Source organism: Salvelinus alpinus, chromosome 32 (genome assembly GCF_045679555.1).
Source record: "Salvelinus alpinus chromosome 32, SLU_Salpinus.1, whole genome shotgun sequence".
Classification (NCBI taxonomy): domain Eukaryota; kingdom Metazoa; phylum Chordata; class Actinopteri; order Salmoniformes; family Salmonidae; genus Salvelinus; species Salvelinus alpinus.
In genome coordinates, this window is record NC_092117.1 from 18,634,302 (window position 1) to 18,649,964 (window position 15,663).

At 41.9% G+C, this 15,663-nt stretch overlaps 1 protein-coding gene across 3 annotated transcripts in view; it reads right to left on the reverse strand.

Annotated features, from left to right (window-relative positions):
* Positions 1-57: 57 nt before the first annotated feature.
* The window catches only part of slka (STE20-like kinase a), a 34,011-nt gene continuing 18,405 nt past the window's right edge, over positions 58-15,663 (reverse strand). Inside the window, exons 12-19 of one of the 3 annotated variants that reach the window (XM_071380348.1) lie at positions 15,302-15,481; positions 12,765-12,836; positions 11,107-11,236; positions 8,923-9,047; positions 8,187-8,378; positions 7,985-8,110; positions 4,227-4,340; positions 58-3,954 (exon numbers count right to left, since the gene is read on the reverse strand). In XM_071380348.1, coding sequence (XP_071236449.1) covers positions 3,808-3,954; positions 4,227-4,340; positions 7,985-8,110; positions 8,187-8,378; positions 8,923-9,047; positions 11,107-11,236; positions 12,765-12,836; positions 15,302-15,481 — 1,086 coding nt within the window. In that variant the 3' untranslated portion in view covers positions 58-3,807. Of the gene's footprint in view, positions 3,955-4,226; positions 4,341-7,984; positions 8,111-8,186; positions 8,379-8,922; positions 9,048-11,106; positions 11,237-12,764; positions 12,837-13,533; positions 13,627-15,301; positions 15,482-15,663 lie in introns of all 3 variants that reach the window. The other 2 variants (XM_071380347.1, XM_071380349.1) reach the window with 2 other exon arrangements.

Here is a 15,663-nt window from a genome sequence, read left to right on the forward strand (position 1 = left end):
GAAGTAAATTCTACAAATAACAATAAATACTATTAGTAAGAACAAACAAAAACACAGTTTAACATAATTATTGTTTTATTTACAGCACAAATGTCCATTAACAAACATCTTAAATACAGTTTACCTGACCTCAAAAATGCATATGTTTATTCAGGATGATAAGATGTCCCACATTATATCTAAATGCAACAACAATAGGCTCATGACGGGCTATATATTAAATCAATCTCTGTTGATTTTCAATATCCAATTACTTGCAATACTTTTGTGCCTGTAGGTATTTGAAAAAGTAACTGCTTGTAAAACAAAGAAAATAGAAATATGATAATGCCTGAACCATACTGCTTTGCTTTATCTTGGCCAGGTCACAATTGTAAATGAGAACTTGTTCTCAACTTGCCTACTTGGTTAAATAAAGGTGAAAAAATTATATATATATATAATTACAGAGTCCTCTAGTGGTAATAATTACAGAGTCCTCTAGTGGTCAAAATGCTGTATTAGCATGTGCAGCGCCATTGAGGGCTTCCACCATTTTAATGTAGTCAACTGGGTGGCTGAACCCTCCTGGTGACCTTGTTCGAGTCATGTCTAACCCGGGTCATCAGGAGGGATCAGCCAATCGTGAAGAAGAAAATTGACTACTTCAAAATGGAGATTGCCTCAATGGCGCTGCCCATACTGTCACAGATGCTATAATGGTCCAGATACAAAGATGAAACCCCCATCTAGCTCTATGGCCTGAACCTAATGTGCATTATGGGTAATATTACCCACAATCCCAATACAAATCCAGAATTCAAGACGTGATGTCATTGTGATAAAATAACAGCATTCACCCTTTGCATGCCATCTATGTTTTATTAGGATGTCATACACAAACCATGACATGCTATAAGAATATGTTTGTTATAGAGCACTTGCCATCATGTCAAGGGGACTCAACACTTGAAGGGGTCAGCAGTACTTTGTCCATATTATAAATACATACAGTACATACATTCTTATTTGAATCAACTAATTAGGACAGTATAATGACTTCCATTTACAGATATCATATTGTCCATCCAAAAACGATGTCCAAAGACTATATTGAGATGTACATTGATACAACATGTATACATATTTAGAAAACTGGTAATCATAAAATAGCAGGGTTGAGGTCAATTCCAGGATTTCAATTCAAATCTCTCTCCCTGTAAAATCCATTTAATTAAATTCAAGTTCCAGATCAATCTTTAATTTCAGAGATAAATCCATTCAACTCAATATTATCGCAACAATTCAACAAATTCCAATTCTAATTCAGTTCCCTCAGGCTTACCATATCACTGTTCAGACAGCCTAGCTATGCTGGAAATATAGAAATACAAGTTGAAATGATTCAAAACAAATCATACAGTCAATGTTTGATACTATGTGCATTAATTTTATTAACTGGGAAATGTACAAATTTAATTCCAAAGATTACATGTTTTTACAATTCCAATTCAAAAAGTCCAAACAGTCTAATTCCATAGCTTGAAGACTTTAAAAAATATTAGAATTTAATTAAATTCTCCACTTCATGAGTGAATTCAAACAATTTATTGGAATTTCAAATTAAATTAGAATTGACCCCAACCCAGTAAAATAGTAAGGACATATTTCAAATTGAAAATAAAAGTATAAATACAGAACAAAATGCAAGGCGCCACTGCTTTGAATGATTCAGTTCATTTAAAAATAAAATAGATTTGGGTAGAGGCGGCAAAAAGTCTTTTGAAAATAGAACTAATCCAAGTAGACCCTCATTTGTTTTACTGACTGTAAGACACAGTGAGCTCCAAAAGTATTGGGACAGCGACACATTTTCTGTTGTTTTGGCTCTGTACTCTGTATTTGAAATGATACAACGACTATGAGGTTAAAGTATCATTTAAAATCCAAAGTGCTGGAGTACAGAGCCCAAAATATTTTGGGGTCACTGTCCCAATACTTTTGGAGCTCACTGTACATACATAACAGTCCATTACTGCATATTCTCAGTTCACATAAAACAGTGCAAAATTATGATCAGCGGCTTACATTCCTTTCAGCGTAATAATATGTATGTCTGCCACATCCAAAATAATGTGTTCAAAGTATATCCAAAAGACAATAAGCTGTGTCGATTTTTAACAGGAAAGGTGACTGACATGACGACAACCCAGAAGTCTAACAAAAACTATCTAGTGATTACAATATGGAGAAAGTGGGAACATTTGTTCTAATATACAGGACAGTTTGATTTGATTGATTCAACAGCACAGTATCTAAAATAAATCACAACTCCATACATAGTACATCACGTGAATGAGCACTTCACGATTTACCAAAAAATTACATGTATTTGTTAACAGATATCAATGACCTTAGAATTAACTCAAGCACCAGCTTATATGGATCACTGAAAAATAAAGGTTTGATGGTATTTCATGGTTTGTACAAATTTCCAGCCATTTTAGTGCAAAAGGCCTCAGGGGAGCACTTGGGCAGCAGGTAAGAGAGCAAGTCTGGAGAAAAGCAGGATCACTATGTCAATTCATTTAGGCACTGGGTTCTTTATAAACCTGGTACTTGCAATTGGTTTGAAATTTGCCTGAGCTATTTTAAAAGTGGTAAAACATAACCATGCTCAGAAAAGTGCAAATGTCACTTTTGACAACATTTTCCTTGGAGCTGAGAAGGGTGAAATCGTAAGGGGGAAGAAGGGAAAATAAAGGCTTGAAAAGGAAAGTGTTGTGATTGCATCCCTCTATATGACAGCTGACACTGCTGTGTGTGTGTGTGTGTGTGTGTGTGTGTGTGTGTGTGTGTGTGTGTGTGTGTGTGTGTGTAGACATAAGTGTGTGCTCTTGCATATGTACACTACTGTTCAAAAGTTTGTGGTCACTTAGAAATGTCCATGTTTTTGAAAGAAAAGCACATTTTCTGTCCTTTAAAATAACATCAAATTGATCAGAAATACAGTGTAGACATTGTTCATGTTGTAAATGACTATTGTAGCTGGAAACGGCAGAATCTTTATGGAATATCTACATAGGCGTACAGAGGCCCATTATCAGCAACCATCACTCCTGTGTTCCAATGGCAGGTTGTGTCAGCTAATCCAAGTTTATCATTTTTAAAGGCTAATTGATCATTAGAAAACCCTTTTGCAATTATGTTAGCACAGCTGAAAACTGTTGTACTGATTAAAGAAGCAATAAAACTGGCCTTCTTTAGACTAGTTGACCATTTTGAACATGTAATCGAACCCACAAATGCTGATGCTGAAGATACTCAACTAGTCTAAAGGAGGCCAGTTTTATTTCTTCTTTAATCGGTACAACAGTTTTCAGCTGTGCTAACATTATTATCAATTACCCTTTTAAAATGATAAACTTGGATTAGCTAACACAATGTGCCATTGGAACACAGGAGTGATGGTTGCTGAAAATGGGCCTCTGTACGCCTATGTAGATATTCCTTTACAAAACAAATCTGCCGTTTCCAGCTACAACAGTAATTTACAACATTCATGTCTACACTGTATTTCTGATCAATGTGATGTTATTTTAATGGATATTTTTTTGTTGCTTTTCTTTACAAAACAAGGACATTTCTAAGTGACCCCAAACTTTTGAACATTAGTATATGTACATGCTTGTGTGAAGACATCACACTAGCTTAAGATCCACAATAGACCAACGCTAGTTTCCAGATAACAACAGGGCTGAGGTCCTCCCCACCACCATGGGGACAGAGTCTATGAGCCCAGCCAGTATGTTCCTGTGCTGAGGAGGGCTATAAACCAGAGTTGTGCACACTAGGGATGGGGTAGAACTTGGACACTCGGCTCTGGGTTGTGGGGTTAAGGCATTCCGACTCCCCGCTCATCTTGAAAAAGACCTCCTGCTCCTGGAGCTTGCGTGTGAATTCCTCCTCCAAGGCCTACATGTGCCAGAAGAGGAAAGACAACAGACTCAAACATCCAAAACAACAGCTTACACTGAGGCTGACCGGCTATGTCCTGATTCTCCACACTGTGCACTTCCCAGTCATGGAGTCAAAAGCAATGGATTGGTGTAATCAATGGCTAGAGGAAGTTTCCACCAGTGTTACATCCATGCAAGTGCATTTTGGGAGAATCTCAACGCAGCATGAAACTTTAAAGGATGATAACATAAGAGGGTTGTAAACATGGATAGGTCTTTCTGTTTCACCTTCTTCCTGGGCCGTAGTTTCTCCCTCCACTCCTGCAGCTCCTGGCCGTGCTCTTCATCGAGCTCCTTCAGCTTCTGAGTCTCGTGTTCAATCAGGAGATGGCACTTCTCATTCTGAAACACACAACAGCAGGAACAGGGTGACCTACTGGAGCTACCTACATACATGATGGGGAATGGGGATGCCTAGTCAGTTAAAAAACAATGCATTCAACCAAAATGGGTCTTCCGCATTTAAACCAAACCCTTCTGAATCAGAGAAGTGCGGGGAGCTGCCTTAAACAACGTCCACGTCATCGGCGCCCGGGGAGTAGCAGTTGTTGGGGGTTACCTGCCCTGCTCAAGGGCAGAACAGCAAATTTTTCCACCTTGCTAGCTCATGGATTCGAACCAGCGACCTTTCAGTTACAGACCCAACGCTCTTAACCGCTAGGCTACCTTAAAAGGAATTGACCTATTATATCACAATTCGTGTTTTAAGGAAAGGACAATAGCAAAACATGCCAGAATGTCTATCAGCAGGCCTTCATCATTGGTGGAATTTAGGATTCGCCCCATTCTGAGCTGTGCTGTTCAGCAACCATGGTGCTGAAACCGGCGATCAGCTATCCGTTTTACCTAGCGTTTGACCCATGGGTTTGACCGTGGTAGGTGTCCATGATGCTAAAACATTGTTTGTGTGTGCGCCAGTGCATGACACTTTGGAGTTACCACAAGCTCCTTTATTTTACAGTGCATTCAGAAAGTATTGAGACCCCTTGACTTTTTCTACATTTTCTTACCTTACAGCTTTATTCTAAAACTGATTAAAGCGTCTTTTGATGCCGCCACCACCGTTCTTCACCGTAGGGATGGTGCCAGGTTTCCTCTAGATGTGGCGCTTTGCATTCAGGCCAAAGAGTTCAATCTTGGTTTCATCAGACCAGAGAATCTTGTTTATCATGGTCTGAGAGTCCTTTAGGTGCATTTTGGCAAACTTCAAGCGGAATGTCATGTGCCTTTTACTGAGGAGTGTCTTCCGTCTGGCCACTCCACCATAAAGGCCTGATTGGAGGAGTGCTGCAGAGATGGTTATCCTTCTGGAAGGTTCTCCCATCGCCACAGAGGAACCCTGACCAAAGCCCTTCTCCCCCGATTTCTCTCAGTTTGGTCGGGAGGATCATCAATGGAAACAAGATGCACCTGAGCTCAATTTTGAGTCTCATTGCAAAGGGCCTGAATACCTACGTAAATAAGGTATCCGTTTTTTTATTTGTAATAAATTTGGAAAGATTTATAAAACATATTTTCACTTTGTCATGATGGGGTATTGTGTGTAGATTGATGAGGAAAATGTTTTATTTAATACATTTTAGAACAAGGCTGTATCGTATTTTTGGGGGGAAAAGTTTCCGAAAGCACCGTACCCCGGTCATTTCCCATACAGTTACAACACATCACCAAAAAATCCAGATTAGATGGGAATGGAAATTCGTACTAATGCTGTGAGCTGTGTTAGTGTCATAATATATATTTTCACCAATTTCTCTTCTGACTGAATAGTCCGTGATACAAGAGCTGAGGCAACAGAGTGGATGGGCAAAGGTTGGTTTGATGCAGCCATTTGATGTATGCTCATGATGACAACCTCTCCCTCAACGTGATCAAGACAAAGGAGATGATTGTGGACTACAGGAAAAAGAGGACCGAGCACGCCCCTTTCTCATTGACGGGGATGCAGTGGAGCAGGTTGAGAGCTTGAAGTTCCTTCGTGTCCACATCACCAACGAACTAACATGGTCCAAGCACACCAAGACGGTCGTAAAGAGGGCACGGCAAAACCTATTCCCCCTCAGGAGACTGAAAAGATTTGGCATGGGTACTCAGATCCTCAAAAGGTTCTACAGTTGCACCATCGAGAGCATTCTGACTGGTTGCATCACTGCCTAGTACGGCAATTGCTCGGCCTCCGACCGCAAGGCACTACAGAGGGTAGTGCGAATGGCCCAGCACATCACTGGGGCAAAGCTTCCTGCCATCCAGGACCTCTATATCAGGCGGTGTCAGAGGAAGCCCAGAGGAAGCACACACATTTCTTATAAAAACAAGAAGTGAAGCAGTCAGTCTTTCCTCAAATCAGCCAAGAGAGACTGGCATGCATAGTATTAATATCAGCCCTCTGATTACAATGAAGCGCAAGACGTGCCGCTCTGTTCTGGGCCAGCTGCAGCTTAACTAGGTCTTTTGTTGCATGCCTTGACCATATGACTGGACAATAATCAAGATAAGATAAAACTAGAGCCTGCAGGACTTGCTTTGTGGAGTGTGGTGTCAAAAAGGCAGAACATCTCTTTATTACGGACAGAACTCTCCCCATCTTTACAACCATTGAATGTATATGTTGACCATGACAGTTTACAATCTAAAGGAACACCAAGTAATTTAGTCTCCTCAACTTGTTCAACAGCCACACCATTCATTACCAGATTCAGTTGAGTTCTAGAACTTAGGGGATTTGTACCGGTCCTAGTGGCTGGAGATTTTAATGCAGGGAAACTTAAATCCATTTTTCCAAATTTCCACCAGCATGTTAAATGTGCAACCAGAGGGAAAAAAACTCTAGACCACCTTTACTCCACACACAGAGACGCGTACAAAGCTCTCCCTCGCCCTCCATTTGGCAAATCTGACTATAATTCTATCCTCCTGATTCCTGCTTACAAGCAAAAATTAAAGCAGGAAGCACCAGTGACTTGGTCAATAAAAAAAATATATAGTCAGATGAAGCAGATGCTAAGCTAAATGAGTGTTTTGCTAGCACAGACTGGAATATGTTCCGGGATTCTTCCGATGGCATTGAGGAGTACCCCACATCAGTCACTGGCTTCATCAATAAGTGCATCGATGACGTCGTCCCCACAGTGACTGTACGTACATACCCCAACCAGAAGGCATGGATTACAGGCAACATCCGCACTGAGCTAAAGGGTAGAGCTGCCTCTTTCAAGGAGCTGGAAATTCCGCTATCCCCTCCGACGAACCACACCGGGTACGATGCTCGTCGGATGTGGCAGGGCTTGCAAACTATTACAGACTACAAAGGGAAGCACAGCCGAGAGCTGCCCAGTGACACAAGCCTACCAGACAAGCTAAATGACTTCTATGCTCGCTTCGTGGCAAGTATACATAGCTGTGACAATAACAGAAGAAAATTATCTAGGGAGGTAATGCCGTCTGCATCTGATTGTGAGGTATTATAGGTCGAGTGAACAAATGGACATGAGTTCCTGCACGTTACCACAATCACACCATGAGTAGTTAATCATGAAACATACACCTCCGCCTTTTTTCTTCCCGGAGAGTTCTTTATTCCTATCCGCAAAATGTATTGAAAACCCAGCTGGCTGTATGGATGGGGACAGTACATCCGGAGAGAGCCATGATTCCATGAAACAGAGTATGTCTCTCTGGAAGGAGACCCTTGCCCTGAGCTCGTCAACTTTATTGTCCAGGGACAGAACATTAGCGAGTAATATACTCGGAAGCGGTGGAAGGTGTGTACGCCTCCTGAGTTGGACTAAAAGTCCCCTCCGAATACCTCTTCGCCGGCGGCATCTTGGATTAGCCTCTGGGATAAGTTCAATCGCCTTGGAAGGTATGAACAAAGGATCCAATTCAGGAAAGTCGTGATACCTGGTCGAAATTCTGTTGAGTTTCCGTTTCACTGTATGTAATAATGCAAAGAACATTCTGGGCTAGGGGTAAGTGTGTGTGTGTACCTGAAGCTGCTGCAGCTCTCTGATGTTGGAGTCACACTGCAGCTGCAGGTCTCTCATCTGGTTCTCATGTTTCTGATGTTGATGGAGTCTCTCGTTCTTCTGCCTCTTCTCCTCCTGGGCTGCAAACTGGAACAAAAACACACACCTAAAATTATTCTGTTGAAAAAAAATCATAACTGTGTGTGTACACACTATAAAATACCTGTTTGATCTTCTCCCTTTCCTGCTCTGGGGTGCCAGGTGCAGAGGTGATGCGGAGGCTCTTCTTGAACATGGCCATGCGTGTCTTGGCATCACCCCGCTGGATCTTCGGCAGACGACCTCTCTCCTGGGCCTGTCTGTTCTTCATCTCCTCAATCAGACGCTGGTTGTAGCGCTGCATCTGCTCCATTTCCTACACGACACATTTCAATTATTAACCTTTATTTAACTAGGGAAGTCAGTTAAGAACAAATTCTTATATGCAATGGCGGCCTACCAAAAGGCAAAAAGCCTCCTGCGAGGATAAAAAATAAATCAATTGGACAAAATACACATCACGACAAGAGACACCACAACACTACATAAAGAGAGACCTAAGACAACACCACAGCATGGCAGCAACACCACATGACAACATGGCAGCAGCATAACATGGTAGCAGCACAAAACATGGTACAAACATTATTGGGCACAGACAACAGCAAGAGAGACAACAATACATCACGCAAAGCAGCCACACATGTCAGTAAGAGTGTCCATTCAATACTTTATCTGGATCCACAATAAAATGCATTAAAATGAGAGCTCTAACCTTTGGGCACACTTTCAAATCACCCATTAATGTCCAAATGTAATGCACCTCACAGTCTACCCTCAGTCCAGATTACCTGATGTAGATAATACCAATACTGGATTATACTTCACCAGAGCTGTTCAGTAGGTCCCAGAGCCCTTACCTTCTCGTGTCTCTTGAGCAGCTGGTGTCTCTGCATGAAGTACTGGTCTTTGAGCTGCTGCTTGAGCAGCTGGTGCTTCTCCTGCAGGTGGCGCTCTTCCAGCTCCCACATGGCTGCCTCTCGAGCTGAGGGAGGAGACCAGAGACACGTCAGGCGGGATGGTAACGCAACACACACACAAGCAGCATTTCCGGTAAAGAGCACTATCTGGCAAGACAGGCTGGTCACAAATAAGTCATTCAGGAAATTGCATCACTGTGGTGGGAAGTTTTAACACTCCACTGAGAACTTCACCATTTACAATAGTATTATTTCACTATCAAATCCTTCATATAACAGAAGGCCTTCACCCATTGAGGTAGCCAAGGTGAAGTCATGTTAAATGATTGAGATCTCTCTCTTAGGCAGTCTCTTTACGGTAGTCTATGGTAAGTATATGTCTTTTTTCACAAAGGTGTTGTATGTGGCTAAGTTTGCTGTGTTCATAAGACTCTGTGGTACTGTAAATCTCTCCCTCACCTCTCATGAGCTGTTGTATCTGGTTAAGTTTGAAAAGCGCATTCGGAAAGTATTCATTCCCCATTCCCTTTTACATTTTGGATAAAATAATAATAATAATAATAAAAATAAATCTACCATAACGACAAAGTGAAAACTGGGTTTAGAAATTTTTGCTAATTTAAAAAAAGAAAAAACAGAAATCCCTTTACATAACTATTCAGACCCTTTGCTATAAGACTCGAAACTGAGCTAAGGTGTATCCTGTTTTCATTGATCATCCTTGGGATGATTGGAGTCCACCTGTGGTAAATTCAATTGATTGGACATGATTTGGAAAGGCACACACCTGTCTATATAAGGTCCCACAATTAACAGTGTCAGAGCAAAAACCAAGCCATGAGGTCGAAGGAATTGTCCGTAGAGCTCCGAGACAGGATAGTGTTGAGGCACAGATCTGGGGAAGGGTACCAAAACATTTCGGCAGCATTGAAAAACCCAAGAACACAGTGGCCTCCATCATTCTTAAATGGAAGAAGTTTGGAACCACCAAGGCTCTTCCTAGAGCTGGCCACCCGGCCAAACTGAGCAATCGGGTGAGAAGGGCCTTGGTCGGGGAGGTGACCAAGAACCCGATGGTCACTCTGACAGAGCTCCAGAGTTCCTCTGTGGAGATGGGAGAACCTTGTCCAGAAGGACAACCATCTCTGCAACACTCCACCAAATCAGGCCTTTATGGTAGACTGGCCAGATGAAAGACACTCCTCAGTAAAAAGCACACGACAGACCGCTTGGAGTTTGCCAAAAGGCACCTAAAGGACTCTCAAGACCATGAGAGACAAGATTCTCTGGTCAGATGAAACCAAGATTGAGCTCTTTGACCTGAATGCCAAGTGTCATGTCTGGAGGAAACCTGGCACCATCCCTACGATGAAGCATGGTGGTGGAAGCGTCATGCTGTGGGGATGTTTTTCAGCAGCAGGGACTGTCAGGATCGAGAGAAAGATGAACAGAGCAAATTAGAGAGATCCTTAATGAAAACCTGCTCCAGAGCGCTCAGGATCTCTGACTGGGGCAAAGGTTCACCTTCCAACAGGAAAACGACCCTAAGCACACAGCCAAGACAACGTAGAAGTGGCTTTGGGGACAAGTCTCTGATTGTCCTTGAGTGGCCCAGCCAGAGCCCGGACTTGAACCCGATCGAACACCTTTTGAGAGACTGGAAAATAGCTGGGTAGCGACGCTCCCCATCCAACCTGACAGAGCTTGAGAGGATCTGCAGAGAACAATGGGAGAAACTCCCCAAATACAGGTGTGCCAAGCTTGTAGCGTCATACCAAAAAATACTTGAGGTTGTAATTTCTGCCAAAGGTGCTTCAACAAAAGTACTGAGTCTGAATCCTTCTGTATATGCAAGTTTTTTTGTTTTGCAAAAATTTAAAAAAATCTGTTTTTGCTTTGTCATTATGGGATAGTGTGTAGATTGATGAGGAAAAAAACAATTTAATCCATTTTAAAATAAGGCTGTAACGTAACATGTGGAAAAATGAAAGATGTCTGAATACTTTCCGAATGCACTGTATTATAGCTCTCTATGGTACTGTAAATCTCTCTCTCACGAGCTGTTGTATGTGGTTAGGTTTGCTGTATTATAGCTGTCTATGGTACTGTAAATCTCTCTCTCACCTCTCATAAGCTGTTGTTTGTGGTTGAGGCAGTCTCTCTCGATGGTGGCGATCTCATGTTTGTGCTGTTGGATGATCTTCTTCAGGGCTCCATCCAACTCCTGCTGCTGCTTCTGCAGAAACTCCTGCTCCTGAGGATGGAGAGAAGGGATAGAGAGGGTATGGGGGACAGCAAGGGAGTGAGCAGGGATAAGGGGAGTAAGTGGGGCAAGGTAAAGGTATCAGAGGGTGATAAGAGGACAATACGTGGGTACATGGTGGTTCATTGACAGAAGATGGAGGGATGAGACATGGGCATGGGGAGGAGGGATGCAGGAGATGGTGGGGTAAAAACAGACAAATGGTGGGAGTGAGGTATAGAAATTTGGGATGGGGATGGAACATTTAGAAAGGACAGGGGGTTAAGAGTTGACGACAGAGAGGGGAGAGAGAAGGAAAGAGGCAAACATGAGTGATTTTGTTTATTGTGCATCACACACCAGGGACAGCCAGGACAATGCAGACTACATGAAGGAACTTTCATAAATACCATGCCAACCACTACTAGAGATCACCACAGTACAGTACTACACTCCAAAGAAGAAGCACATCATTGACTGCAGTCAGTGGGGCAAAGAGACAGTCAGAAGTCATGGGAATGATCCAACATTTGAGGAATGGATGGATGAAAGAGAGAAAAACATTTAACAACCCAGTCGAGATCCACAGTTTCCATGTATGACGACATCCAAATTGACATTCACAGAAAGAGTAAATTATACATAACATCATTATGGTAAAATAATATATCTGGTTATTGTTGCTAAGGGGTATGTTTACATGATTATTAAACATGAAACCAAAGTTACTGTCCTGGTCATTGTCTGAAGCCATCACAGAGGAAAAGCTTTCCAGTAGAAAATGAAGTTCAAAGATTCACTGGATATAATAGTAATATCTCATTTCAGTTTGTGACAAAACAAGCAAGTATAGTGTAGAGAATCATTGTACCATCTAAACCGCAGTGAAGTATATTTTCCATAACCAAAAATATTGGATTTTGAGCTGCTTGAAGCTGGTGTACAAAACCGAAAGTAAGACGCAAAAACTCAACTTAAGAACCGGAAGCACAGAAATAACGCACATAGAACCGATCTACCGCTTCTTAGACAAGCTTTCAATGAGAATGACAGATCTGTAACTGACATTTCCATGTGAATTTGGTCGGGTCGCCCAGAGTTACATACTGCCGATTTACCAATTATTAATTCTCTGATATTTCTCATCAGGCTACACTACTATAACATTTACAATATTATACATATTAATTTATTAGATTTTAATCCAAGAGCGTTAGCATAACCTAGAGTTACCATACAATACTCTCCATTGGATCACAACACAAAAAAAGGTTCAGCTCTGTTGCAGTCTCCCAAACAGAGTGTGATGTCACAGGTGGGGGCGTAACATACAGGACACATCTAGAGTAACAGTGCGTGGCAGAAGAGATATCAAACAGAAGGAGAAGTACCAGTGTAGCAACACAGTGACAACACTGCAATACATCGACACCACAATGCTCGCATGTGCAGTCTCAATCTCAATCAGGTTTACACTTTGACGAAGACATACACATGTGAGCAGGAGGCCGGTAGAGACGGAGAGGGGGTGACAACTTACATCCTGCATCTGAGCGTTGAAGAGAGCACATGAGGACAACTGAAAAGACTGTATCATAATCTGGGCCACACCCTGTGGAGGAGAGCACACAGCGCACTCATCCAGATCAGGGAGAGAGCACACGCACAACACAGCAGGCTGAGGAAAACACACACACAAAGACACACAAAGACCGACAGACACAGACTGAGAAACACGCCCGCACACAAAGACAGACACTCGCCTCGACACAGGCTGAGAAACACAAAGACAATCCAGTCAACACACAAAGTCACAGGAACAACCACACGCACACACCAGACACACTCTCCCGGAGTTTCTAAACCTTTTTCTGTTTTAGGGGTAGACTAAAGCAGGAGTGAGGCGCATGGCACAGTAGGAGGACGAAGGTAATTAAATTCGGGTTATTCATATGCATAAAGAATACAGGATGGGTTAGTGTCGTTGTTGTCCTATTCATGCGTGGTCAGATTAGTAGTTTCTACTGCATAAGCAACTCAGTCACACTTCTATTCCAGCGATCAATACAACACTGTGTTCAACTCCCATGCTACCTTTCTGATTGGCTCCTTCTTTGATGGTCAGGTAAAGAACTGAACTAACCAACTCCTGAAAACAATCATTTTAAAAATAGAGGGAAAAAGAAGAACAAGGGGGATGAGATCTTGTCCTCAACAACGCTCAGAGACATTTGAAGAGGGGTGTGTTTGTGGGGCAAGATTTGAGAAACTGTGTTTGTGAGGGAGTGAGTGAGCAAGTGAACATTTACCTTTGCAGTCTGAATGAGAGATAGATCTTCCTTTAAGAGTTTCATGAGCTCTCTCCTCATGAATTTGGGTGACTGTTCAACTTCCTGTTTCACCTATAGTGTGGGAAAACTGGGAGTTGTAGTTTCCTGGACAGCTATGTACGGCAGCCATAATAACTTGGGAAAAGTCATGCAAGGACCTGATGAATTACTTTAGATATCCACAAACCCTGGTTTGATTGATAGTGTCTCCATGCTAGATCTCCAAGGGGTCGGTGTTCGATTTAATGAGGAAATGTTTTGCTTTGTTTGATTAGTAGAGTATCCAAAACCTTTAGCGCAAAGACATGTTTCCAGTGTTTGAGTGATTAGAGTTGATTAGTTTCTGTTGACAGATTTGACTTGATACCTGTATGATTAAATCAGCTTGCAGTGTTAAATAGAGCTTGTCTGGAATAATTCCCTAGTGTTACCTTCCCACCATGCAAGTCCTTTAGAGAGATTGAATCTTAAGTACAGAATGCTTCCACAGTGATCTCAAAAGAAGGTGCACACTACTAATCCAGTCTGTAATATATTTTTAGTTTTGACCACAGACAGCGAAGGCAGTTTTGTTGAGACATGGCACCGAAATAATTTCCAGAGGTTTCTCCTGACCACAGTTATTTTTTTGTCAAGACATTCTCTTGGGACAGCTTGGTATTTGAATGTGCATCAATCTTGGGATCACTGGTCAGTAAAGAAAACCCCCAATAGGAAAAGGCCTAAACTGCTACAATACTTCACAAGGCCATTGAAGTGTTTCATCAAAGATGTAATCCTATGAGCCTTGAACAAAATTAGTTCCCCAAAATCTGCAATCCCATCACCAATCCCATCACCAATCCCATCACTCACATACACTCACACAAGCGACATGGTTACTTACACATAAATACAGTACAGTAAAATACATTTATGGACTAATATAACTTATAATACAATATAAATAGCCATATAATACAATATGAAATGTAACAATATATAAAACAACTATGCCAGAAAGAAATATGGATTCTAAAGATTCATTCCAGGAGCCAGTGCAGATCCTGTATAGGTTCAAAGTAGTTGCTATGTTCAGTTGAGCAGCGAGAACGGTCAGTCTAATCAGGTGTGTAGGATTGCCATGCATGTATGAAATAACCACCATCACAGAGTTAGACAGGCTTGGCTATGAGAGGTGCCTGAGAACACTTCACCAACATGGCAGAACACTTAAAGGTACCCAGATAGCTAATGGAGCTATAAGAGCAGCATAAATTAGAGACACAGTAAAGCTAAGCTACATTGCCTGTACTCTAGACAGAACAAAGAATGCATCATTTATAGAACTTGGAAAAAGAAGCCACATCATTTTCAGATCTATGGCATGACATTTTAAAAAGCACATTGTATGCATGACTAGTACCAAGAAATAAGGCAACACCACTGTCCTTTTGGATAGAGCGTTGCATGCCAAAGTTGTTGAGCAGAGAATCACCCTGTTGCATCCCCAAAAATCATGAAAAAGGCATGATACGGGCTTATTACGGCTATAGACTATAATAAACAGTTTATAAACCACTTATAAACCCTTTATAAATTATACCCAAATGTAAGGAAGGTATCAACAGCAAAGCAAATGCGAGTTTATTTAGATATCAGCACACCAGCTCTGGTAAGTAAGCCCCAGTCCCCAACAGTCTCATGCACTTTCCATTCATGACAAGAGTTTGATGCATTGCACATGCGCAGACCCACGGCCCCTTACCTCCTTCTTGCGGTTCTTGTGCATGTTCTGGAACTTGGAGAGCTCCTTGTCCTGCTCGGCCTTGATGCGTTTTGCCTCGTCCCTCAGCCGGTTGGTATGGTCCTGCTCCAGCCGCTCGATGGTCTGCTTCTGTTTCTTCTCCAGATTCTCCATATCCTGGTCGTACTGACGCTTCTTACCCTGAATGAACACACATGGGATTAGTAAGATCAGGCCTTCACAAAGACAAATGCCTATCCTTAGTGGAATGGCAAATGCTTCTTTTGATTATACTTATTATGGATCCCATAAGGCAGCAGCTACTCTTCCTGGGGTCCAGCAAAATGAAGGCACTTATACAATTTTTAAAACATTACAATACA